This window comes from Lepisosteus oculatus, chromosome 20, assembly GCF_040954835.1.
Source record: "Lepisosteus oculatus isolate fLepOcu1 chromosome 20, fLepOcu1.hap2, whole genome shotgun sequence".
In the NCBI taxonomy this organism is placed as follows: Eukaryota; Metazoa; Chordata; class Actinopteri; order Semionotiformes; family Lepisosteidae; genus Lepisosteus; species Lepisosteus oculatus.
The window spans coordinates 1,016,559-1,043,339 of record NC_090715.1 but is presented as its reverse complement, the minus strand read 5'-3'; the positions used below and the strand labels follow the sequence as shown (position 1 = coordinate 1,043,339).

General features: G+C 45.8%; 1 protein-coding gene across 2 annotated transcripts in view; it reads left to right on the top strand.

The window, feature by feature from the left end:
* Positions 1–26,781, top strand: part of gnao1a (guanine nucleotide binding protein (G protein), alpha activating activity polypeptide O, a) — a 102,972-nt gene that overhangs the window by 17,119 nt on the left and 59,072 nt on the right. For both annotated transcript variants that reach the window (XM_006641425.3, XM_006641423.3), the window contains exon 3: positions 11,908–12,049. In XM_006641425.3, coding sequence (XP_006641488.1) covers positions 11,908–12,049 — 142 coding nt within the window. The remainder of the gene's footprint in view (positions 1–11,907; positions 12,050–26,781) is intronic.

Below are 26,781 nucleotides of genomic sequence, written 5' to 3'. Positions count from 1 at the left end.
CTGCTACATCAGGCCATGGAAGCATCATAAAGTACTGCAGTAAACACATTGTCACAGCATGTCATGGCATTCTCGAGATGCACAGGGAAGGCAGGGTTGAAACTGTAGTAAACTGCTTCAGTAATACTCTACTCCCACCATGGTGCTGCAGTAGGTCCCCCCCTCACTCATGCTGACTTTGGGGTCCTGTTCAGTCTCTACCTCACTGATGTAGGCAACCCTGTAGCAAAGCTCACCATTAGAGGAAGATCTTTTTCCCCTCCAGGTACAACCTTTAATTAGAACAGGTTTACACAAGATTACTACAGACTTGAAACTGAGCCTCCAACGTCCGTCAGCGTGTTTTCTCAGCTCGTGGTGTGTGTTCTGTCAGACGCGGTTTTCCTGTGCATGCTGGTGATCTTCAGAGTCTGTCCATTCTTCTGAAGCTCTTAACATGCACAAGGGAAAGGCTTGTTGACAGCTCACTGAGACACTGACCGCTATCCCCACTGACATGTGGAGAGGCAGCAGAATGCTGCCTGGATAATTTTTACTTAGTAAGTATAAGATACTAATGCTACAGTACCTCTCCCAATCAGAGCAAACAGGATTTTACAAGGCAGCCTTTAATTTATTAGGTAAACTATGTTTGAAGCATTTATTTCTGGTTGTATTGGGATTATCAGACAAGGCACATGCATGTTCTAAATCCTTATTTTGTGCGCAGTGTTTGGAAAAGGGTACAGTATCTCTGCCACAGGTATAATCAGATTCAATCTGGGTGTCTGTTTTACACTTAATCTAGTAAACCACCAGGGTGACTTTATATAGAACTGATGTTATTACCAGAGTTTAAATTTAAATTAGATAATTTAGTGCTTGGAAAATCTCCCAGTTAATCAAATGTTATTTGAGAAAATGCAAAAATGATTCATCACTCCTGTGTTGTGGGGGAAGGGCCAGTCCTGAGACTGTACACAGTACTGGAAGGGTTCAGCCTAAACCTCTCTCCCAGCAAGAGCCCAGCAAAGCCTCAGTAACTTCCCAGCTCATATGTGTGCTCTCATGTGGGACAAACTCGGGGGATACTTCACAGTGCCTGCACAACTTCAAATATGCAAGCAGCAATGCTTGTCAAGGTTCAGCTCTTTTGGTATTTAGTTTTTAGAGTTTGTGAATAGGTTTGAAACCTCATTGAAGGTTTTTTAACATCTCCTTTCATAGTGTAGACCTCACAAGAGATCCAGCTTTGTTAGTGAGCCATTATAGAGAGACATTGTCTCTGTAAAATCATTTCTTACATATATATAACAGCACATATACACAGTGTATAGGCAAGATGAAAACAAGATTTGACATCAAAGCTGTTTGAGCTTAAAGCCAGACTGGATGCTGTCCTATTAACTCTGAAACAGAAAATAACATCTTGAGAAGCTTGTTAATTACTGGAAGTTGTGACTGTTTATACTGTGCTACAAGTAATCTTCACCTGGTAGCTTAGTAAATTGGTCTCCTTGTCTCTGGTTTCTCAGCGGAGTTTACCTCCTGGGGGTATTCACCGTAAATTAATGCTCAGGGCTTTTGCCATAATTAATTGTTACTTGCAGTTCCCTGAAAAACAGATCTGCGTTTCTGGAGAGAAGGCACATGGTTTGGATGAAGCAATCGCACTGCTACAGATAATGTGAAGTGAATTTTGTCTTTTTTAAATGTAAGAATGCCTTTATTGAACAAGGCTGGAACAGTGTATTCATCAGGGAATGAATTAACCTATTATGTACACAGCCTTGATTTCCACTAATAGAGTCGGAGGTACTTGGAACCCCAGTTTAACAACAGGCACATCTGATTGTAGGGGGCAGGGACTCTTGGTGGATACAGAGAACTGCCCTCCAAGGATACTGATGGGGAGTGTGGAGTGAGGTGCTGACAGCAGAAATAAGTGAGAAATAATCTAGATAAGTGGCTGTATTTTAGTAGGTGCTTTAACAGAACTCTGCCCGCTACCCATGCTTCACATTGTCTAGAGCTGCAAATGACCAGAGGGTTTGCATTGTAGATGCTGCTGGGATGATGGAAATCCTATGGCCAAAGCTGCAGGCAAAACATTTTAGTGCGCACAGCCTGGAACACGTCCGATAGTTTCAATAAGTGAGCAGCTGTGTAAAAACAGGATGGTTCCGTAACCCGTTAATCTGCAGTAATCGAGTCAACAATTGGTTTAGTTAATTCAGTGAGAGCTGAGTTTCAGTGAAAATCAGAAGGACCTGTAGCTGCACAGCTGCAGTGCTGGAACCCTCTAGTCCACACGGAGAGGATCAAGTCAGAACTGGGGCTCTCTCTTTGTCTTTCCCTTTTTCCATTCTGACACATCTTTATGGACATTTACCCTCCTGACAGGCTGGAGAGAGCAGGGGCCATCAGGAGTGTGTCATACAGGCCTCGATGGCATGTGTGATAACGCGCTCAGATTCAGGTACAGGCAGATGTATCTCCGCAGTCACTTTCAGGACACCTTTGAGGCCTTAGGTGATCCCATACCCTCCTGGTACCCAGCTTGTCATATGTTCTGGAGGACAAAGGCTTTCATGTGGGAGGCCAGAAAAATTGTTTGTGTTTCATATACCAGCTGTCTGTCTTTGCAGTTTTTACATATTTAGTGCTTTGTGTTTTTCAAACTGTCTGATCCCGTCTGTGCTCTGAGACAAATGAGCTTCTTTATAAAGGTCCAAGGTCCGACAGTGGGAGCCTCCTGTCTGCCTGAAAGCAGTCACCGAGTAACGAACCTTCACCAGAGGTGAACTCGGCACGGATGATGTGACAGATTTCACAATGCTGTCTAGGCTTACCAGGGGCAGCTGTCTCAAAACTGAATGCCTGTTGCATTTAGGTGTAAGACTCCTCCCTTGTATGTGAGTATGAACATTTTGTATTTGTTTATGAATGCATACAGAGCACCACATACAAAAATACACTTTTAATATTGTTATAATACAGTTATAGTATTGCCTAAATGTCATCTACAGTATCAAGGTGAGCAGTGTAATACTGTCAGAGACTGCAGGGATCAGTGATCTGGAGTGCTGCTGTTGTTCTTGATGGGTAAAAGCTGTGCTGTGACCCGTTGGGCCTGAATTCAGTCTGTCCAATGGAGGTTCATGCAAGTGTCTTTAAAGTACAGATTTGGCAAATGTAGTTAAATGTTTTCCTGGAAGAGGAATTCAGACTAGTGGTCTGACAAAGATCAGAAGTAATGTGTCCCAACCTTGACCATGTGTGTGATCCTTCTGTGATGAAGCTGTAGAGCAGAAGGAAATCCACGGTCACTGTGGGGCTTTTGGCCTTCTATCATGGTGGATAGCAGTAGTGGCTCAGAAGGGAAGTGTGTTTTAGTGTGTTTGTTAATGCCAAAACCTGTTGGTAAGCTTTTGTGATGCCTTGATCTCTTAAAATCAGACTAGTGTCATTCTTGTTGTGAAAAAGAAGCTTGAACCCTTGTGGCATCACGTGAGGTGTTTGCTGTTTGTCCAAGTGATATTTACACCTTCACCTTCAGTATGTCTTATATAATCACAGCTTCAGGTGAGAGGGGGTCATTCAGCCCATCTGGTAGTTTGTAGCTAATTGAGCTTAGAGTCGTCCAATAGTTAATTCCAGCAGTTTTTTGAAGGAAATCAGGGTATAAGCTTTGACAACATGGCTGGGATGTTACAAACTCCCACAAGCCTGGTGTTCTTTTGTTAAGCAGAACTCATGAGATGGACTCCTGTTGTCAGGTTACCTCTCCGGGTAAACTGCTTCAGGTATAGAAAAGAGCACAGGGTCCACAATGAGTAGTATACAAGAAACTTGGGTACCAGTTTTTAAGAATGTCCACCTACAGACCTCAGAGTAAGCAGCTATGATCCAGATGTAGACTTCAGCTGTCAGAAGCAGATTGAAGGGAAGGGCATGTTGGAAGAAAGTACGATAGAGGTCTCCAGCCATTTGAAAAGGTTGTATGAGTAATTAAGGGAATTGTTTCTGATTAGAAGTTAACAAGTAGCTTAGGCGGATGACAAACGAGAGGTCCCTACAGGCCTGCAGAAAGAGTGACCACTTGCACTTAAAAAAATACCTTAGGTATTAAATATTTTCCTTTTCCCTTAACTAGACTGTTAACCATGTGTGCAACACCCTTGCACTCAAGCAGCACCTAAAGGGAAGACTAAGGGAGAATGCATTTGTGTCGTGCAGCAGGCCAGAAGTGTTGCTTTAGCTCTGGGTGCAATGCTGTTTGGCGGAGGTGGGAGGGTCCTCTGAATATTGCTGGCAGAGGGGGACTCCATGGATCTTGGTAACGCTGGCCAGTCGGTGTGCTGTAGAAGCCGCCAGCTGAGACAAAGGCAGGTCCTTGCCAGTTACTGGCAATGTGATCTGACATCTTTAAAAGCCATTTTCCTGTGTGTTGCCCAGAGCCCGGGAGTAAATTGATACATATGCCGAGAATGTCTGGAGAAAGCTGGAGTGGGTATTGATCACCGAAAGGAATGGAAGAGCTGGAGTGTTTGGCGTGGGGGGGTGTAGTGTGAGTAGTGACTCAAAATCAGAGAACCACTTGAGATGGGAACATGATACCATAATTGCACGGATTATTAGAGGTGCTTCATCTAACGCATCGACTCGGAATGATCTTTCCTTCTGTGCATGGTGTGTGGGTCCGCTTGCAGCAGAATTTCAATTTGGGGTGAATCTGTTTCTAGAGATGTTTCTTCTAAATGTTTCTAATCATCTTTTTCTCCATGTTTGATATTTGACTTGGTATTTTTTACTCTCAGTTTGTGAAATGTCTCCTTCCTTTTCCACCATCGTGGGTGGTATTCAGTTTCGCTTTACAAAAGTGGCCACACTAAATACTCATGAAGACGTTTTCCAGAGGCGTTCCAGTTACTTCATTTGATCATTTTCCTACTGTTTCAGCCCAAGAGTCAGTAAATTAACAAATCCTTTACACTTGAATAGTCTTGAGACCACAGCTCATTTTTATCATAGGATGAGAAAGAGTGAGTGTCAGTCTCTAGATGTTTCCAGCTCGAACCTGGGTCACGCCTGGGTCTAGCTGCCTGTGTCTGGGGTTCTGGCCGCAGTGCACGGACAGCTGCTACCAGTTTGAGGTGGGATCAGTGGACTGGGACTCTATTGGCTCCCCAGCAGAATTGACCGTTGTGACCTCTGGGGAGCAACAGGCCTGCAGTGCCCTCCAGTCAGAGTGGACTCCCCTGTAGTGCGGCTGTGAGCTTGCGGTGTGTGGGGCAAACACCCACTCTCTAGATGGGTGCCTCAGAGGAGCATGTTCACCTCTTATGTCCATGTCTCGTTCTCTCCCAAGTGGGTAATGGGGTGACTACTGGAGGGCCAACACTTTAAACAAATAGGGATCCCAAATTGAGTAGGTTTATGGTGATTAAATAGAAATAGCTACTATTCTGTGCTTTTCATTTTTAGATGCCTGGTCTCTGACCTTCTCCTAATGAAGACATCATACATTGTCAACATGTGACCTCTTGTACCCAATCAGGATTCACAGCTGCACTCTTCCAAGACATGACTCTTAAAACAGCCACCTCTAAAGGATTGTGGCTTAATATTCCTTTTTTTCTATTCTTAGTTTTCAATTAAACTTAACTTAAGTTCAAGTGCGGCTGTGACACATCACCAAGGGCTTTTGTGACAGTCCGCAACTTCACAAAAATATGGTCACATGAAGGCAGATTAGTTTCCCTCAGCTTAGCAGCAGAGCACAGTTTCCTTTCGAGAAGGGCAAGCTTTAATTACATTTAGAGCTATCGGTTGTTATATGAAACTGTGAAAGGCTCGGTGTTGCTTTCCAGCAGTAGCTGTATTGGTTATGTAAATCTCTGCCATTGTGCTAAGTTTCTCTTCGTGCCATTTCTGTTTGAGTGCCTAAATACACATATTGTGTCCTGCAGGTTTTAAAAATAGCTTTATCTTCCAGTACAGCGCTTTGAAATGTTTTCATCTCATGAGCCCTTGTTTCATACCTCTGCTTTTTCAGCATTTCCTGCACACTTCTGTCAGGGTGACAACAGGAGATTGTGTTTCAGAGTCTGTCCTGCAGAGTGACAAGGCAGTCCTGAGGGAGGAGAGCAGAAAGCTCAAACATTCATAACCTCCAAACAAGGCAAGAAGTGGCCGTTACCTAAACAAAAGTCCTCCAGCCCGTGAGCCCTGCTGTTCTCAAGTACAGAGAGAACAGCGGTCTGAGAAGTTTATTATAATGAAAATTGGTCTGTCAAGGGGGGAGGGGGATGATAGGTTTTAGTTCTTTTGTTTTGTCTTATCAGGTTTTTAAGGTATATTAAGAGAGAAATATTCCCTTTTTCCCTCCGCTGTGAGCCCCGTTCCTGGCTCCTGGGCCACCCTGCCCCCCCAGGCAGGAGATGGCTGCTCCTGATCTGCGGGAGGAGGAGGGGTGAGGGACGTGTGCACCCCTGTTGGCTACGAGGCCCGCAGCTTCTGAAGTCCGGCCTGTCCAGCATCTTGGTGTCCTGCTTCAGTTCGGGACCCAAGACTCAGACTCAGTCATTCCAGCGCTGGCACTATCAGCCCTGGCTCTCCATTAGGAGCGGCGCTGCTGCTCTGGGCTGACCCCGAGGTGTTCCCCGAGACAGGAGGGACGGGGCGTCTCTGCAGACACTGTCAAGAGCTCTAACTCCAGGAGCTATAAATAGATGCCTGCTTACAGGCTGCATGAGCGAGGGGCGAGTGTTTCATCCAGGGCTCGTTTGCCTGGTGTCCGGTGCTTTTCGAACCCTGTCTTCCTCAATCCTCAATCGCTGCATTCAAGGTGCCACAGGTGTACGTCTCTGCTTCACCCTGGGAGCTCGTTCGTTTCAGAGCGAGATGCTCTTCTATGTGATCTGCAGAGCTGCCAACATTTTAAACAAGGAGGTGAGGTGTTGGAGCAAGTTGTAGAGCCTGACGTAACACAACCACTGTTGTGATTGCACCTGGGTCAGCATGAGTCTCTCAGGTCCACATCCTGTCCTAAAAGACCTGAGTTCTGTCCCATCTTTGTTGTGAGTGTCATAGTCCTGTCCTTGTTTCTGAAGCGCATGTTGCTGTCCTGCCAGTCCTGCTGTCCTCAGGCTGTCCCAGCATGGGCACGACATCTGCACAGCTCTCTTGCTTCTCTCAGAAGGCCTCAGCACGGCACCTTGCGGACACCCCTGTGTCAGACTGGGAAAGAGCCACAAATGTTTAGCAGCTGTCATACAATCCTATGATAAGCACTTCATCCCTAAAGACCCCCTGAGCACAGCTAGTGAGATGAAGAAGGGGGAGGAGATGTGGAATTTCATAATCTATGTAATGCAACATTTCTTTAACCATGAAGGCCATCATGAGAGGAATGAAGTCATGATAGGATTAATGAACACTTTGCTTTCTCTCTGAGGAAACACACCTAATGAGGATTTACAAATCAAGCTTGCTGGAGGATAAGATTATAATGAACCTCAGTTCTGAGTCCTCAAGGGCTTTGCTGCAGGGCTAAGGTTCAGCTGACTTGCTCTGATATCAGACCATCGAGATGGTGCTGAGACACGGAGCCTATAAGATTTGAAACAGCTTCACTAATGAAGCGATTATTTGATTATTTGGATTTAACAATGCAGGGGGGTTCATATACAAGGTGGGGTGTACAGTGATTTATGCAAAGAGTAAAATTATTAACACATGAGTATAAGGGTAAAAATTCTAATGGCACAATGAAACATTCAATGATTCTGCTGGAGCAAAGATTATTTCTCGGCTAGGTGTGACGTTGCAAGGAGGTGCAGTCATTTCACAAGAAAACAAGGCCGAGAGCATTACTGCTATCATGAATGTCAGGACAGACACGTGCATCATGCTCCAGGAATCCAAGCTTTGTTAGCTTTAGTAAAACACAGCCTCACTTCAGCATCACTGCTCGTCTGGGTCTGCGATGACACAAGCACATCCGAACAGCCACTCGCGGAAAGAGCACGACTCCGGAGTTCTTATGTTTCTGAATCACAGCTTTATATCACTTCCCTTCATCCTCCTGTAGCCCACATGCAGTTTGGCATCTTGGCTGACTACTGATAGAAAAAGAGATGTGTGTCTTTAGGCGAAATGTAGCTGCTGTAATTAGTGAGCTGCTCTGGTTTTCTGCAGTGATACAGTTTGCGAGGGCTGTATAGGGTATCACTGGAGTATACAGTATAAGAAAGGAAGCAGTCATGCCAAAATGCAGTGAGCCAAGGTAATGGTAGGAGGCTGCAAGGTCTGTGCTTAAGCTGCTATGTCAAATAGGGACTCTCCCAACTCGCCTAAAAATCTCCTTTTGCCTGCATGTGCTGCCCTAAATGATATTCTAAAACTGGTAAGCATTTATAATGTCAGCTATTGTTATTTGATGAAAGTATCGTGTTATGTTGCAGTTTTTTTAAGCAGCAGTCAATGACACTATTTTATAATTGCTTACATTTATATAGCGCTTTTCTGGACACTCCACTCAAAGTACTTTACAGGTAATGGGGATCCCCTCCACCACCACCAGTGTGCAGCCCCACCTGGATGATGCAATGGCAGCCATAGTGCGCCAGAACGCTCACCACACACCAGCCCTCAGTGGGGAGGAGAACAGAGTGATAAAGCGGCTTGTATATTAAGAGCTACAATGGATATTTTATGGGTTTATGCACGCATTTTAAAAATGTGTATTTGCATTAATGTAAAATAGGTTGCATGATGGCTGCTATTTTTTGTGTTATTACAACCTAGCCAAGCACTGACTGGGCGTGTTTAAACTTTCTAGTAGGGATCATAGCAATCCAGAGCCCATTCTCAGCAGCATAGGGCACATGGTGGGACCATACAACAGACAGGACACTAGTCCAACGGAGGGCACACACACTGACACAGGGGTATTTCAGAGTCACCAATTAACCCAGGGAGGAGGCAGGTAAACCATGCAGAGATTCCAAATTCAACCATGCAAACTCCACACAGCAAGTGCCCGAGCCTGGAATGAGACCCAAGAGGTGTGAGGCAGCAAAGCTAGCTTCCTTATCACCATGATGCCAGTCATGGCCTCCTGGCACTCAGAGCCCTGCTTTGACATGCCTGCTTCATGGCATCCTTTTGCTACTTCTCCTCACTTCTGCCTAAAGAAACGTACTCTGCCCACAGGGTCCAAATGTGGTTTTATCAAAGCTTTAAAAAACACCCATACAGGAATTCAGCACTGTCTGCATTATGCCAGGAGTGCGCTTGCAGCATCAGCATACTGTTCTGTTTCTCTCCTGCTCCGTTCTGCTTAGCCAGACAAGACCCGCTCTCCGAGGCCAGCAGCCCTGAGGTTACTACCACTGCTGAGCTTCGGAAGGCTTACAGAAGCACAGCGTATTGAGTTTAATTTTCTTAAAAACAGAATCGCTGCCAAAAATGGCCTGTTTCCTTTGCACTTGACTGTGAGAACAACAAAATCTTTATGTTTTTTTAACAGCACAGTCTTTTTCTGTTTCACCAGTACAATCTTTAACTTTTGAAAGTTTTGGTCTGCTTGCCAAAAGACATGAGAGGGGAATTGTTTCAGCTCCTGTGGTTCCTGGGGTTCATAATTTATCCTGAGTCACATGCAGCTGAATGATTGCGGACTGTTCCAGATGATGAAGTTGGATCTTGGTCAAATTGGTCACCAGAACTGTATAAAGTACAAAATCCTAAAGGCCTGCTAAAGATATGCACTCTCATTTATTTTTACTGGATACAGTGTGAAGCTTTGCCCTTTCAAATCCTCCTAGATGTGTTTCACCCGTGCTGAACTTGTTAAACTTTTGCCATCTTTCATTTTAGTAGTTTTTTTCAGTGATTCCTGGGCCTATGGTGGGAGAAGGGAGGAAAAATCGAAAAACATACCGTGTCCAGACTTTCATAGCAGACCACACGGAAATATAATATCTTTAAAGCAAATATTAATAAGGAATAACTCTGGCCAGGTGTTTTTAGCTGTTTAATTACCAGAGTTAAGCCTTGCTGCTGATTTCAGACTCTGCCACTAAATATAGCGCCTGAAAACAAAAGCTCACACCTGTCCCTGGCACGCTGGCCCCTCAGCTCCACTGCAGGGGCCTGTGCCAGCCTACGCTCTCATGCCAAGCGTCAATGCCAAGAATAGATGAAATTTGCATAAAATCCTCTGTGACACTGTGGTTTCGTCATGGCTCCCCAGCTGGTGAATGTCACATGACACAGCTCAAGACAAGGATAAGGGGCGATGTGTGATTGCAGTGCAAAGTCTTGTCTGAACAGAGGTGAAAGTGCTACCATGTAGTAGTTGAAATTAACTGCTTAACCATGTAGTTAAAGTGCAATGTTATAGCCTAAACATGTCTGCCAAAGAGCAGAAACACTGTGAACAACAGGAGGAATCACTGGTTGTCCTGTGCTGGGAGGTTTCTGGGAGGTTTTACACTCTTAAATGTGAGCGGGGCTACAAAATGTGGCTTCGTCTTTAAAATGCTGTGGTCAGCAACTCGTCATCCAAGTGACGTCATCCAATGAATCCAAGTTCCACTGTAAATGCGAATATGAAACCTTAGGAAAGCACCAGGGTTTTGAGCTCAGGTCTTGTTTTTTTTTTAAATGATCTGGCTTATAATTGTGAGACAATCAGCCGGCTGATGTCCCAGAGCCCAGGAGGTTTGATGTTGACTGTGATGGGATGAGCAGCCCTGGTGCTGGGGCATAAACAGCGAGGTCTTCTCTTGCACCTCTGTGGAGGAGGCTGGATTGGTACTCGCTAAAACTGCAAGCTCACAGCCTAACTACGGAGAGAAAGACTTACTGTATCTGTAAGTGGCAACTTCTGTTGGGCCTGCTTAGACAGAACACTGAGGACAGAGTTATAGGGACTTGGTTTTAACCAGTTGGAGGTGCATAAATCCCAGTGTTTATGTAGGGCTCACTAGGACCGGATTTTGGTATTCGAAGGCCCTAGGCACTTTTACTCCAAAATGTGCAAAAAGAGGGGTAAACTCCAATTGAATTATGTCGATTGACATGATGCACATTAAAGGTAAGGATTAAGGAGGGGTGCTTCAGTTTACAGTGGGTTACAAGGTCAAAGTAGCAAACACTGTCAACCATTTCTAATGGCTCCTCATAAACTCTCTCCGGTATTTACACTGCCTGGTCAAAGTCCAGCCCCTGGGCTGCTGCCCCCAGCCTGCCTTGTGGGTGCATCCCTAAGAGGAGGTGCAGCAGCTAAAGCGACCGGTGCGGCGCAACACTATTCTAATGCTAAACCACATGATCGATGGAGTCGAGCGACCATCACTTCGATTCGTCTAGTTTCTAGAACAGCTGCTAGATAGCGTATGATTATTGATTTGGAGCACCTAGAGTTGATTGCAAGCATGTTGCTTCAGCTCGTTTTTCATTAGTCACTAGAATGTTTCCCTCCTTCTTAGGCCCTAAGAATTTCGTAGGCTCTCGACACTGTGCCTGCAGTGCCTAATGCGAAATCTGGCACTGGAGCTGACATGAATTCTTTTAGGACCCTGTCCCAGTTTTAATGCTTGGTTTTTCAAGATCTGTTTAAAGAGTCCCTTTGCAGAGGACTCTGGGATACCGAAGGACAGATCACATTGGCACTGGGGTCTCTGCTCCAAATCTTACAAGCCTCTCATGCCTGTCGAGCCACAGTATCTCCCTGCCCACCCATCTGTCTGTCTTTTGGGTCCTTTATGACGCCCTGCCAGTCAGAGGGAATGCACCGGGTTGCGTGGGGGGTGTGGGACAGCATGGTGCCACAGTGAACTGGTCATGGGAAATGTACAGACATCTTAAGATCTTGGCGTTTGCCTGTTGACACCTGACCTTTCTGAACCTTTGCAGGATTATCCATGAGGATGGCTTCTCCGGTGAAGACGTGAAGCAGTACAAGCCTGTGGTGTACAGTAACACAATCCAGTCTCTGGCAGCTATCGTCCGTGCAATGGACACTCTGGGCATCGAGTATGGGGACAAGGAAAGAAGAGTAAGTCTGTTTCTGTTTTTTTACATTCGTTTTCACATCCTGTCACTGCAGTTTGATTACCTGTGTGCTTTAGGCCTGCTGGGTAAATGTGATCCGCTGTTGTTCATTGTCGATGCACAAATTTACTGTGTAATCTGGCTCTTCATGCTTGTGCATTGGTGCTGAAAATCATGGCAGACCACTGCTTACACATCAGAAGCAGAAACACAGCTGGGGTTTTGTTCAAATAAAAATAAAAAAACAAGAGTTTAAAAATCTCCAGCATTACCTTAAGATGCTTTTTATGCGGTAGTTATTTGGTCTAATCTGGCATTGGCTTGATGATAATGCATCATCAGCACTGAAAATAGTGAAATCCCAGGACATCTTCCAGAAAAACTGCAGCAGTCCCAACAGAACTGAGACAAGAGGCAGTCCTGTCACGCACCATCAGGAATAAGGGAAGAATAATGGACTGTTGGGAGGCCCAAAAGTGCTTTAAATCATGAAAAGGGTCCCACATCTTGCATCCGGTTTCTTTTTGCAAAATGAAGCTGCAGGAGTATAGATGACTCCTCCTGGCCATGACTAGTCGGAATGCAGAGTATTAGTTGTTGTCTAGTAATAATAATTATTAATAATAATCATAATAACTGCTTATGCCTATATAGCGCTTTTCTGGACACTCCACTGAAAGTACTTTACAGGTAATTGGGATCCCTTCCACCACCACCAGTGTGCAGCCCCACCTGGATTATGCGACAGCAGCCATAGTGCGCCAGTACGCTCCCCACACACACACTCAGTGGGGTGGAGAGCAGAGTGATGTAGCCAGTTTATAGAGGGGGATTATTAGGAGGCCAGGGGGAAATTTGGCCAGGACACCAGGATAACACCCCCACTCTTTTTGAGAAACACCCTGGGATTTTTAATGACCACAGAGAGTCAGGACCTCGGTTTTATGTCTCATCCGAAAGACAGCGCCTTTTCACAGTATAGTGTCCCCGTCACTATACTGGGGCATTAGGACCCACATAGACTGCAGGGTGAGCTCCCCCTACTGGTCTCACTAACACCACTTCCAGCAGTTTTTCCCAGGAGTCTGCCATCCAGATACTGACCAGGCTCACATCTGCTAAGCTTCAGTGGGCTGCCAGCTGGGAGTTGCAGGGTGATATGGCAGCTGGCTCAAGTGTGGAGCTGGGAGTTGCAGGGCACATGGGTGAGAGGCTCTTGCAGAAGGGAGCTGCTTAGCCTGAGGCAGTCAGCAGACCAGCAGTTTCAGGGCAGATCACAACGGCTCAACGGCTTTTCCACCTGGGTGGGCAAGAGTCTTAACTGGGTGGCACCTACAGCCCCCTGACCCTGCTCCTCTGTCCTTACAGAACGGCATTGCATTGGCCAGGTTACTTCACCAGGCCCTGTGGCATTTTCCAGGACGTCATTCCTGCCCTGTCCCTCAGGAGATAAACAGATAGAAATAGAAAATAAAGCGATCTTTGTTAGAAGTAACTGACATGCCCTGTCCAGGAAGGACAGGATGTAGCTGTGGCCGGAGGCTGACTGAGGGCTCAGTGTTGATGGGGCCACATGCGCTCTGTGTGCCAGCTGTTTGTCAGTTGAGCCATGCGGCAGTGCCAGGCAGCCCCTGGGGTGAACTTACAGCTGCAGGATCAGGCTCTCGCCTGCCACTCGCCTGCTCCGAGCCTCACTAGCTGGGCACTGTTGCTTTTCCAGTCACCGTTGCACTGTTGTTTTAATGGAATAATGATCTGATCTGGTGCTGGAGGAAATAAAGCACTCTCTCAGGTCCAGTATCCGAAGGATCTGCCTTCAGCTCAGGGAACACGTGCTTCTCAGGTCTATATGATTTTGATGCGGAGTTGTCCGTGGGCACGACTCTGAGCTCTTGGGTTCGATTCTGGACTGGGGCGCTGTTTGTGTGGAGTCTGCATGTTTCTCTAAATTGTCCATGAGTGTGCTCTGTGATAAACTGGTGTCCCTTCCAACAGCTTTTTGATAATGACAGATGCATGGATTGCACTGGAATTTTTAAACACTACCAGCTCACTCAGGGCCTGAGAGGCAAACAGGAGTACTTGTACAATCACAGTGGGGAATTACGGTTACGTTTGACAAGGATGAAGAGACTCAGAAGACATTTTGCTCTTTTTCATCTTCCTCCTCCCAGGACAGAAGAAATAGAAGCTTAATTTGGTCACTTTTGTGAAGATAATGGCCAGTGACACACTGAATTACTGATATTTATTTAACTAAGGAAACAAAAGGGCTCTCTCTGGTTTATCTCCTTCTTAAAACAAATACTTAAAATAAATCATGCAGGAACACCCAGATGCAGCTGGAGAAATTGCTCTAATCTGTTGTTATTTGTCTGAAAAGGTTCCCTTTGTTCTTTTCTATTGCTGATTTCGTACATCACCAGCTCCGACAGGTGGAAAGGTCCAGGCTGCACCGGGGTTGCAGGATGTGAGCTGAGCACCTGGATGTCACCTGGGTGCAGAAAAGGGCCTATTATCCGAAGTTCTGTTAACATTAAAAATAAGTCTAAATTTGAACATGTGTTTCCACAGTTGAGGTAAATTAACATGGTGTTGTACAAGGGAGATTTCCTTGAAGGTTCAAATTTCTTTCTGGTTAAAACTTAAGATTCTAACTGTGCGTGCAGGATGTTCTTGGCCTTGCTGGCTGCTATACTTTTAATGACAAGTGTGAAGTCATCAGAGGCCTGACCTCAACCTGCAGGCCCTGATTAAGGCATCGTCTTTCGCAGCCTGGAGCTGTGACTTGCTACCAGCAGAAGCATCTGTTAGGAAACGGCAGAAATTATCTGTCTGTGTCCCTCAGTGTAATTGCAATGTTTGGAAAAATATGCTACAAAAAAGGTGCTCCTTCACTCAAGTGAGACTGGAAAACAGAGCTCTTTTCAGAATCCATTGCAGAACGTCACTGTCAGGGGCAATTTGTAGCTGGAGTGGTGATGTCCCCTGTGGCCTGTCCAGACCTGTCTCCTGGCTCTGTTCACCAACTACGAATCCAGCCAAGCCTGCCAGCAAAGTAAGGGAAAATTAAGGATAACGATGGACTTAATTTGCGACATTGGAAGAAAACTCTTGTTTAGTAAAATTGGCCTCTAACCCCCCTACACACACAGCAGTCACCTCTTATCTTCCTTCAAGCTTTGTTGACATTCCCTGTAATCGTTCAGTGATCCTTGGCTGTTGCCATGGCTACAGAGTCTCGGCTCCCATGAGACTCTGTGGGGGAGGAGAATTAGGCACAGGTGCTCAGGTCCTCACCTTAGCTTTGACAAAACGCTAACCCCGTTCATCCCTTCACCCTTCTTTTTATTCAGGTCACATGAGAGTGTTTTTGAAAGCATGAGAAAGCATGTCATTTTTTAAAATCACGCTTCAGGGTTAAATCTGTTTTTTTATTTCTCAGAAGCGTTTTTTTTTTTACAGTTTTGAGATTAAAAATACACTGAAAAACAAGGCAAAAATTAAAATAAACTATCCCTTGCCCCTGTCCGGCTCCACTCTACTAACAAACTGCTGAACCCAGAACAGCCAGTGTCAATTTCATCCTCTGCACTCCACCTAAGCAAATACTTAAAATGTAAATGCTTATTTTTTGTTTATTCATTTGACTGGTATCCAAAGTAACTTTCATGTGGAACTGTTAATAAAGCCATGGGTTTACTAGCGCTGCCTCAGGAAAGCACCTTGCTCAAGGGCTTCATTATGAATTGGCTTCATTACCCAGCTCTCCTCCCCACTGAGAGCTGATGTGTGGGGAGCGTTCTGGCGCACTATGGCTGCTGTTGCATCATCCAGGTGGGGCTGCACACTGGTGGTGGTGGAGGGGAGTCCCCATTACCTGTAAAGCGCTTTGAGTGGAGTGTCCAGAAAAGCGCTATATAAGTGTAAGCAATTATTATAAACAGCAGCATCTCACCGGGGATTCGAACCCACAACCTTCTTGTTAAAATACCACGAAAACACCCAGCTCCATCTGGTTCGTGAGTCATTGTTTTGAGGGAGATGCCGATAGCAGAAATGTAGAAACCCAGTGTACCCTTCTGTGGCTCACACACCCAATAAGGTCGATTCTCAGCTAACAGCTGCCCTTGATCAGTTGTACTTTCACCCAAGCATTTGCAAGGCAAAGAGAACTCACACCTGAGAGCTCTGCAGCACAACTCACTTTCAGTTCCACTGTTATGGATCCTTTAAAAGGTAGAGTATTGTAAGAAGAAAGATTTCTTATAAAGGCACAATTCAGCCATTCTTCATAGTAATATGACTTGAAACGGAAACACTTCACATACAAAAATGCATTTTGAAAGCGTTTTGGTGTTTATCAATTTTGCAAGGTGGAAGTCAGAATACCCCTCTAAGAAAATAAAAAATATGTGCTAGGGTAAAAAACAGAGTCGCAGAATTAAGCTCTCAAGAGGCTTGTTTCAGGAGATTGAAAACAATGCAGGAGCTTTCAGTACAGAAGCCCTGTCGGAACTGAACAGAGAGGTAGTTCAGTCTTTACACGTGGCCTAATCCTGTGGAAGTATTTGTGCGTCGTGTTGTTGAAAACCTGGAGTCAACCGCAGCTCCAGAAGGCCTGCACTGCTGCTCAGCTCGCTGCTGCCCAGGGTGTGTGTGGTTGTGCCAGTGTATGACTGCCGTGCTCTGAGGGAGGCTGCTGGGGATTGGCAGGGTGGTCGATGGCTTGGTTGTAGGGTGGCAGGGCATGTGAGGGTGCAGGAGGCGTGCACGGTGGCTGGGTGGGAAGGGCGCTCTGTGGAGACAGGTGGGAGCCATGCAGCAGGTGCCACCGGTTAATCATACAAACTAATCAGCTTCACCTGCCTCAGCCTGTAAACTGTGACGTCCTCTGTCTGCCCGCCCAGACCCACAGGGACAGCTGCTGCAGAACACCTGCTGGCTCTCCATGCCTGCTCTCTTTTTGTGCTGGGAGGTGAGGCTGTAAGCTTAGGGAAGAGGAGAGGAGGAGGGCTGCCTTATTATTCCCAGCTGGTCGAGTGTGGCAGCCCTGATAAGAGCCCCTTTTATTCGTCTGTTTCTTTATCTGGTAGAAGGAAAAAAAACACCATTAAGACAAAATATGTGATGCTTCCTTATGGCCTGAGTCTGTGACGTGTTCCTGTATTATTTGCGTTTCTGAAACAAGAAACAAAGCTTGTTTCAGCGTGGTGTCTATAATTAGCAACTGCATGGCAGAGTCCCTCAGGTCAGACGCCGAACACCTCACCTGGTCTCCTCAGGTGCTCCGCAGGGATGGGGTGACAGGGTCGTGTGTGGAAACAGGCGTCAGCCGCCTGTGTGTCTCCGGCACAGACGCTAACAGTGACACCCAGGAGCTGAGGAATGCTGCTGCGCTTTCTGAATTTGTGTTATGTGTCTGTTGCTTTCAGTTGTGCGGCAGAGGAACGATATAGAAACTCACAGTATTTCCATTTGATCTTTTGCTGGGGCTGCGTGCTGCAGGCTCTTGTGTAGCCCAGTGTAAACCCAAAACTCCAGAATCGCGCTCTTCAGTATGATCTGTACAAGAGGCTGGCCTATGCTTGTGTTGGAAATGGACTGGGCTGCTGGTCCATTGGCATCTGTTTACAGAGAGAATTGGCTTCATTTATGTCTTTTAGAAAACAGGCACCTCCTAAGAGCTCTGTGAAGGGTAGGCAGGCCTGCAGCAAGGTGGCCAGGGCTTCACCTGTGACGTCACGGACATGAAAGGTTATTGATGTGAGGCCCGGGGGCTGCTGAGGGCTTTGAAGGTGCCACTAAAGGTGAAGAGGGATAGATTTCAGCTTTTAGAAAAAGGTCATTTCCAGACCCGTGCGCATCGCTGTATTGACCCCGCAGGGCAGAGTTCCTCTCTGGCCACAGCCTCTCGCCCTGGCTGCCTCGCTGTTTGAAGTTGTGACCTTGGTTTTCAAGGACTTCCCCAGTGTCGGCTGCCACCAGGGCCTCAGGAAGGTGAACCCCTGACTGGCTGGAGGCTAGCCTTCCTGGGGCCTGTAGCCCCCCTGTGCCGTTGCTCTGTACCCTCATGCCCCCCTGGTGGTAGCCTCAGGGCAGCGCAAGGCATGGCACGGCCCGGGAGGCTCTGGGCGTTCCTCACCTGCAGGGGGCTCCTGCTCAACCCAGCTCCTGCTTCTGGCAGCACAGTCCATATACGTTTGCAAATGAGCAGTACCCGTACTGTCAGGGAATGAACTAACGCTGATTTTCCTTTATTCAGGACTTGGTTACAATCCCGCATTTCAATTCACCCCAAGCGGAAGGATTGGAGGAAGATTCTCTATACTAATAATAATTGCCTTGGTTGAACATCTCTCTGTTAATTGTGGCATGGCATTTGACAGCTTAGTTAGTTCCAATTAAAATTCATCATGAATTCAAAATTTGAACAGTTGTTTTTTTGCTTCTGTGTTTCACCTACATTTAATTGGATTTTTTTTTTGGTTCAGCTATACTAGTTATGCTTTTGTTAACTGAAAAGAGCATAATATTTTTTTACTGTGTTTTGAAGGCCATGAAAAGTTTACGTAACCACATAACGTTTCAGGGCTATGTGCCTTTAAGCAGATCATTTCCTTATGTAGGTGAACAAGAAAATGTGTGAAGCTTTAGGGTCACTGCTGATCAAGCTGAAGTTTAAGAAACCGAGCTTCCCGGAGAGGAACAGCTCGACAGACTTGTTTCCCCTGGCTTGCTGCTCGGCGCTGGGAATTGGGCGCAGTTGCTGGTCAGATCCTCTAGGGGGCGTGAGGAGGCGATCAGGTGTTCTGGAGGGGCAGGGACAGTTCTGAGTGTTTTCAGGGACCACCGCAGCCAGGTGCTCACCCCCTCTAAGTCCTCATTGTCCTCAGGGCCTGGCCCAGGGTAAATTCTCGTCTTTCATTAATGAGCAGTTTAATTGCTGTCTTGCCAACTACATCCGTCTGCAATGGGATAATGTGCTTATTTATAGATTTTCTAAATCAATAACCCATATAAAGTGAACATCCCAAGAAGATTTTAATAGACTGCTACCCTGGCAAATTTCAAACAAGGCGAAATGGCTTGTAGTTCAGACTCAAGTCGTTACTGAATTAATACTCTAAATAATTAATCATTCATGCACCTGTCCTGGGGTTTGTTGGGGATCTCTTGTTCTCTCTGTTGGATATTTGAATGAAACCAAGAGCTGGGAGTTTTGTGAGCCACTGACATGGAACAGATTATTTTTGCTATTTGTTTAAGATGTTTTGCTGTTTATTGACAGTCTGCAATCTTAAAGAAGCCTTTCTGTAGCTAATCCAAATCCCGTTGTCTGCATCAGGTTAGAGTTCATAGAGAACGTTTTTTTTTATATGCAAAAAGACCATCAACAGAGGTGATTGTAAGAAGTTGCACATCAAATACAGTCCTCTGTTAGAGGCTCTTTCTGGGCCTGTTATCAACAAATTAAATTGAATTCCCCCCCAGCATTTCATTTTGATTGGCACTGATACCTCTTGTGGTCTTTAAATTGGGTACAGCTGCAGAGTTCCAAAACCTACACCTCTGTCCTCTGCCACTGGCTGCCAGCTTCGATCATGGTTTTTTCTGTGCTGGGGTGACCATGTGGCAAGGCCAGGACCAATTGGAGATTAGATGATTACTGTTCATGTGGGTGAAGTTTCCTTCTTGCTGGACGTTCCCAAGCATTAAAACCCGCTGCTCAGTGATGTAACACAAGACTTGGCTTTGAGACAGACGGGCCATGTCAGCAGTGTTGATGTGCCATGAAAAGATGGCCAGTTTCAGAGGTCAGCACTTTTTCTGTGTGTACAAAAATATTGAATTCCTCTTTCTTATATCCTGTGCTGCTTCCTTTGTTTGCACCACTCTTTCAAAAACCAATCGGAAAGTGTATCAGGTTTAAAAAAAACATCATGTGATAGAGTGTTGCAAAATTTGTAGGTCAACCTACAGGGAAACTCCAGGAAAGATATTACTTTGTCAGTTCTCTGCTGCTAGTGTTCTCAAGCAGTACTTTATTAGATGTCTGAAAGGCTGCAAAGGAACTATATACAAAATGCAAGGGTTTATTTTTAAGCTTTAGGATACATTCATCACCATTTTACCTGACATCTCCTAGAGGCAGCTAGTTGAGAAAAAGAAAAGCAAATGATTTCATATTCTGCAACTCTTGCAACACAGAGCATTAAGTGCAGTGAAGGAATCATATGAGAAATTTTCCTCAGATATTTATAATGCCTCATAGTCAGGTTTCTCAAATAGACCAACATGGGAAACTAACAGAAAAAAGAAATGGATATTTTGCATTGCCTTCTGCATTTTGTCATACACAGAGAAGCAGTATCTCCTAGGACCTTCAGTTCATTAATTCACTGAAACATCTTAACTGCCACTTGCTTAGATGAATGAGTGTTCAACTAACTTAGAAAAGCCGTCCCTGCCTAACAGATACAATTTCACAACCAATATTTATTCCACTTCATAAATGAGGCAATAAACTTGTTTCAGATGCAGGGAGACAATCTCGGTGCCTACAGCTGCTCCCCGCCCAGGGCCGGGATCTTGTGTCAAACCCCTCCTGACTGCCCAGTGCCCCCAGTGCCCCATGTGCCCCCTGTGCCCTTTCAGCCTCAGCCAGTTGTTAACACCTGGAGTCTGGTCACTTCAGGGGGGCGGCTTTAGTTGCCAGGTTAATTAATCACACTGCTGATCCAATTAAGCCACTCACCCTTGTTTCCTGGCATGTTTGTTGCACTGGGGGTCCCCGTGGAGCCAGATACCTGGACAGATAATAACGTCTGTCCTCTGGGTCGCCTCCTGTGCCCAAGGGGAGGTCCCGCCCAGGGCAGCGCGGGTGTCCATGTGGCACCATGTCTTCCTGATCCAGCAGGCGGGGTGGCCAGTGAGGGGGGAGGGGGGGCAGTTATTCTCGTTTTTTAACAAAGCCACTGTAAACTGTAATCAGTGAATGACTGGTAAGGATTTTGTGGTGTCATTTATTCCAAGGAGTGTGTGTGCTGCATTGCGTTGGCATCTTTGTCACCAGGAAAGGACACGACCTAGCAACCACTGTGTCTAAGTGATTTCTAGGTTATTAAATGTGGAGGTTCATTGGTAATTCAGTCTAGGACTTTCAAGTCTTCATAGAACAGTCAAGTTTGAAGAATTTCACAATTTATTTTTCTGTTTTGATTCATTCACGCATGTGTGTCAGAATACAAGTGACCCTTGGTGTGCAAAGGAAGTTGGTGTCCCGTTGGCAAAGCTGCCTGCATTGAGGAGGGCATCCAGCAGTGATGTCTCCCAGTCTCCCTGGCTCCCGTCGGTCAGTTTGTGCCGGAGGCAGGCGCCTTGTGTCTTAAAGAGCAGAGGGAGATTCAGCTAGGTGCGCCGTGATCCCCTGAGCTTGCTGGTTTGTTTGTGTTCTGAAAGGCTTTGAGCTGTTCCCGTAAAGGTTCCAATAGAAACATCGCTTGGCGTCAACATGAGCTTGTGTTGCTTTTTCTGGTGGATTTGTGGTTTTATATGTTTGTTTAAATTCTGTATAGTTATCAAAACTAGCGAGCTGGTGCCCTTTCCTTCCTTTCTGGAAGGCATAGAACTGTTTGCAAGATGCTGGCACTATTGTGTCATTTTTGACATTTAATAAGTTTTATTTTTTCTTTTCTTTTTGGACCAACTATGCTCCAAGGAGATGACTCACTCATTTGCCAACCTTTGCTTATTGTACAGTTAATAAAACACTGACCCCTCATCCACAGAGTATATTTAAAACCACTGAAAAAAACGACGTAATAATAGCTGCTAATTAACCTTTTTTACATTCAATATAGACCACTTGGGAGGGTTTTTTGTTGGCAGCAAAAACCCCTGTGCATTGTGTTCCTGAAACACAACAGTTTCAGTGATTGGCATGTAATGTGGGTTCACAGAAAACATTTGCTCTTAATAGGCCAGATGCACAGGTTTTTAATGTCCACAGCATGGCAGGTCAGATGAAGAGTACAATGTGAGCCAGAGTCTTGAAGCTGTGAGAGGAATGTAGTGTACCTCATGTGGAATACATTAGTCAAAATCCATTAGCTAAATTCTGTTAGCATTCAGACAGGCGGAGGGCGACGTGCTTTCAAGCCCAGCTGCTGGTGCTGTAAGGAATGTGCTTGGAAGAGGAGCATTAAACCTTAGCTGAAGAAAGCATGCCTTTATTTTATAAACTGAAGATGAGCAGGAAAATTTTATTAGCACCCCAGAGGGAGTTTTAATCAGTTAAGTATGCATCAGCCTCTTGCTGAAATCTTTCCCTGCACTCAGAAATTTTCTGGATTGAATTAAAGGGCAGGGAAAGTAGGAAAAGTTGGCAGTTTCACAAAAGCAAGAATAAAAAGCAACTTGTCCCGTATCTTCGGCTTCGGCTTGATTTGAATGAGGACTTTTCAGGAGGAGAACAGCAAATCACACAATCAGACAGGCTTTTAACAGCAGGTGTATGTCACATGTTGAATGTGTTTTAACATGTTTTTTCCTGATTTCCCCATGTGCTTCATCCTTCTGTCCTCAAGCAGAGTGGCTGCCTTTCTTTCTTTGGATCAAAATAAGACTCCCGTTACATAGAGGTTTGATCCATTGCAGGCTTTGCAGGTTGCAGGCCCTCGGCCTAATTGGATTGTCTTTTTTTCAAGTTTTTCATGTATCTTTCACACTGGGTTTACAGAAGCCTGTGCTGCAAGCCTGGGGTTCTGGACCCTAAAGTCAGGAGCAGTGAGTTGGGGGGCATGATGTAAATATGGCTTGATTTGCTTTCAGCTGCTGTTTTGTGTGCCAGGCTCTACCCCCAGCAGGGTTTCCCTGGAGACTTTCTTCCTTCACAGTGCCCTTATAGTGCCCAAGTCTTCCTGCACCTATCCATACGTGCTAACACCAATAAAAATGCATGTGGGAGACAAACTTCTTTGAGTTTAGTAAAAGAGAAATCAAGGAGGGATGAAAATGGACACACGAGTGTGCTGGTGATCCTGCCGGCTGTGTGACTCAGCGCTTTCAGAAGCCACAGTGACCTGCGAGTGACTGGAATAAGAATTCCTCACGCGCTCCGGCCGCACTGAGGCTCATGTCTCTCTGTCTGGAAGGAAAGGTATCTCAGTGCCCAGACTGGGTACCTCGTCAGCTGGGATAGATGATAATCTGGGGTGTGGACAGTGCATCGGGGAGAGAGACCTCAGTTCATGGATTTGTTTACATGTTTGTCATTTGATAACGAAGCCACTGTGGGTTCATCAATAACGGAATTGGTTTTGATGCACAGACACGGACGCTGTTAGTGCCACTTACAGCAGCATCGATCACTTAACCTGAAGCTGAAAGAGAGTGGGTCCTGTATGGGTCCTGCTAATTAGGTTTCCAGCGAGCTCTGCCTCAGCTTGTTGAAATTAGGAAAAAGTGAATAAAGAGCTTGGTAACGCACTCATACAGTGTGGCACTATGTGATAGTGGCCAGCAGAGAAGTGTAGGAAGGTCAGAGCTTGTTCTGTGTGACTACATCTTCCTATTGTTTGTTGTGTGCTTTGCGTCTCCTGGGATGGCTCTCAACAGCCTTTGAAGGCAGAAAAACAAACACCTGATCAAAAGAAGTACAGCTCTTGGATTTTTAAACATGGTTCTGCAGACAGTTTGTAGAAGGTGCCATTTTATCTCGATAGCAGTGTCACCTCCAAATTGCTCTCCATCTGAATGAGTTGCTGAATTGATACTGGAGCTGCCTGCAGTTTGGCTGGCTCCCAACAGGAGGCCCGGAGTCAGGGGTGACTGAGACCCCCAAGACAAAGGGAACTCCGGAGGAAAATCTGTTTGGAGTCACCTAATTCTGAGCTTTGATTCCTCTGGAGAATGCTCTCTGGGATAACATCAGCTCTAGGAAACCTTGACGGTTCTGTTATGTGCTGTACTTGTGCCTACACTAGCTGTGTTTTGATGAATGTGTTATTGCTCTGTGTTTTCAAGTTGCTCATTTCATAATTACTATTCCCCAATTAGTCCCTGAGCCAATTACTCTTCTGTGCAGTTCACCTGTGCACCTAAGCCAAAGGCACTGTACTCAGGACAGAGGCTGTTCCTTTTCATGTACAGGCCAAATACACATCATTGTGGTTGTGAATATAAATACGCAACATCATTGTGGTTGTGAATATACAGTAAATACACAACATAATTGTAGTTGTGAATACAAAAAAATACAAATTTTTAAAATAACTATTTCCTGGCTGCTGAAATGAGCACTTATTGTTCCAGTTGAACAAAACTTATCTTTTGAATGTTTCTTTGACGTAATGAATGCGTTACGGTACAACTGTATGCGAAAACAGTGCCCTGATAGAAGTCGTTTGTTTTCCTGTGGACGTGTGGCGTGAGGGGTTTGGGGCTGCCAGCCGGCTGGACCATGAAGTGCAGCTGTGTTTGTGTCGGAGTGTGTGCTCCACCTGGGCGTCCGCGGAGGCAGAGGTGTGGAGCTGTGAACCTGCGAGACATGTGGGAGGCAGTCAATTTACAGTGCCCTCACACCTCGGGCAATGGGGATTTCAGCTCAGGGCACTTTCCAGGCTGCATTGCTTGGCCATCTCTTACATTTCTCCCTGCTCTCGCCATTTCAGTGCTGCGCCTGCCGCCCCTCCTCCTGTGTGCGGCTCTGAAAAGCTGCCTTCTGCCTCTTGACGAGCTGCAGCCGCCCACAGGGCTCAGGCTGTCTTTACAGGGCTGTATTGTATATATTGCTTTAATGGCACATGGGTCAGAGAGAAATGCTGTTGTGCAGTGAACTGTATTAATCTCCATAGAAAACAGCTGGGGCTGCAGTGCATGAACTATTAAACAGAAAATGACTGTAAAGAGGAAAAGGAATGAGAGTGCTTTTTCAATGGACACACCGTCTTGCATTTTCAAAAGCATCCTGCCTTTTGGAGCGAGTGAGCGCTGGGATGAAATGAGCTAAAAATAATGCAACGACCTGCTCTCTTGACAAAATCTGTCCAGCAGTGCTAAACTGTGTCCAGCACAGCTCTAACCACAGAGGAGAAGCAGCGCTGGGTTCACACTCCCAGCCTTCAGTCACCTATTGCTTACGTGCTGCACAAAGAGGGCTCCAGAAAGAAGTGTCTCTTTTACAGCAACAAATGCAATTCCCATCTTCAGCAAGTGCTGTTCCTGCAAAATAGTGAAAAAGATAACAGCAGGACTTAGTAAATCGACTGCTGAATTCATTAAATGTATCCGTCTTCTCATGACGTTAGAATTTAATTTCACGAGGAATGAAAATTCCTCACCCAAATTCAACACCCAAGAATAAAGCATCATGGAGCAAAACTGTGGCTTAACCTGTGGCTGAGGGCTGGCTTCCCGGCCAGAGGACAAGAAGACATGGACCCCCCTGCAGGATGACCGAGGAGCAGCTGCAGAGGTGGAGATGGGGTGGAGGTGGGATGCAAGAGACGTGTAAGAGAGAGAGATAGGGCTCTTGTAGGTATTTATAGTGTTTGGGAGAGGAGTGGATTGTCAGGAGTGATTGCTAAATACTGACAGCTGAGTCCAATTGAGCTTGGTTGTTGTCCTCCCTCCCGAACTGTTGTTATAAATGCCATTTGGAATCAGGCAAAACCTGAATAAGAATTACATTTTATTGTGAATTACAAAAACGGAAAGTGATGCAAGTGAGGGATGGCAGAAATCAAAAGAGTGAAGGAAAACCGTAAATAACATTACACCATTCTCAGAAAAACTGAAAAACAAATTCCCAGTGGAGCCTAAAGCATCTCACTGCCTCATTCTCTCCTGGGCTGCAGAGCTGACATTACAAGAGAGCATAATATTTCTTAGGCGGTACTTCATAAACTGTTTACTAAACCCACTGAAAGCCTTACATGCAAAGTGTGACCAGAGCCAAACTAGTCTTTCTGCGAGTTTCTGTCTGCTCAGTGTCTTGGGCTTCAGCCTCCTCGACTCTCTGCTGTCATATCCTTGGGCAGGTTGGATGTGGGCAGGTGGGCAGGTTGGTAGAGAAAGGGCTTTTTTGTAAGGTTTAAAATTCTAAACTGTTTGTATGGCACGCATATACCTTAACATTAGTGTTTGAAAAATGGCTTACTTTCTACAGGAAAAGAAGAGGTGAAACATTGCTTCTTCTATTCACAACAGAAAAATAGGCTTAAGAAATCGCAGTAGCTGCAGTGCGTTGGGCAGTGGAAGGCAGGGATTAGCTTCCTGACCCAGCAGCCAAAATGCTCGATAGGTTTTGTGACAGTTTCCTCGCTGCTCCTGCAGGACTCCTGGTGTCCGTGAGCTGACCAGCTGGTCCCAGCATGGCCCTGACTCCCATGTTCACTGTTTCGCCTGCCTTGTGGGTTCATGACATTGAAGTTTCTCTAAATGGGTGCAATGTGCAGGTCTTCTAAGAGAGGTGGGCTTGCCGCTCACTCAAAAGGCTGTTTGTAGCGCCCTCTTGCTTTCTCTAAGTCTCTCCCCACATAACCCATACAGCTCCCCAGCCCTCCAGAACTGGCTGACTATAGACCACCCTCTGTCCCACCGTCCACCTCAACTTTCAGCCAGTGCGGTGCTTCAAACCTTTTTCAAACCAGACCTCATGAGATTTGACTCTTAAGTCACCCTTTCTCGACATCCCCCTCAATGCAAGACCCCAGGTGAAGGTATTTTGTAAGG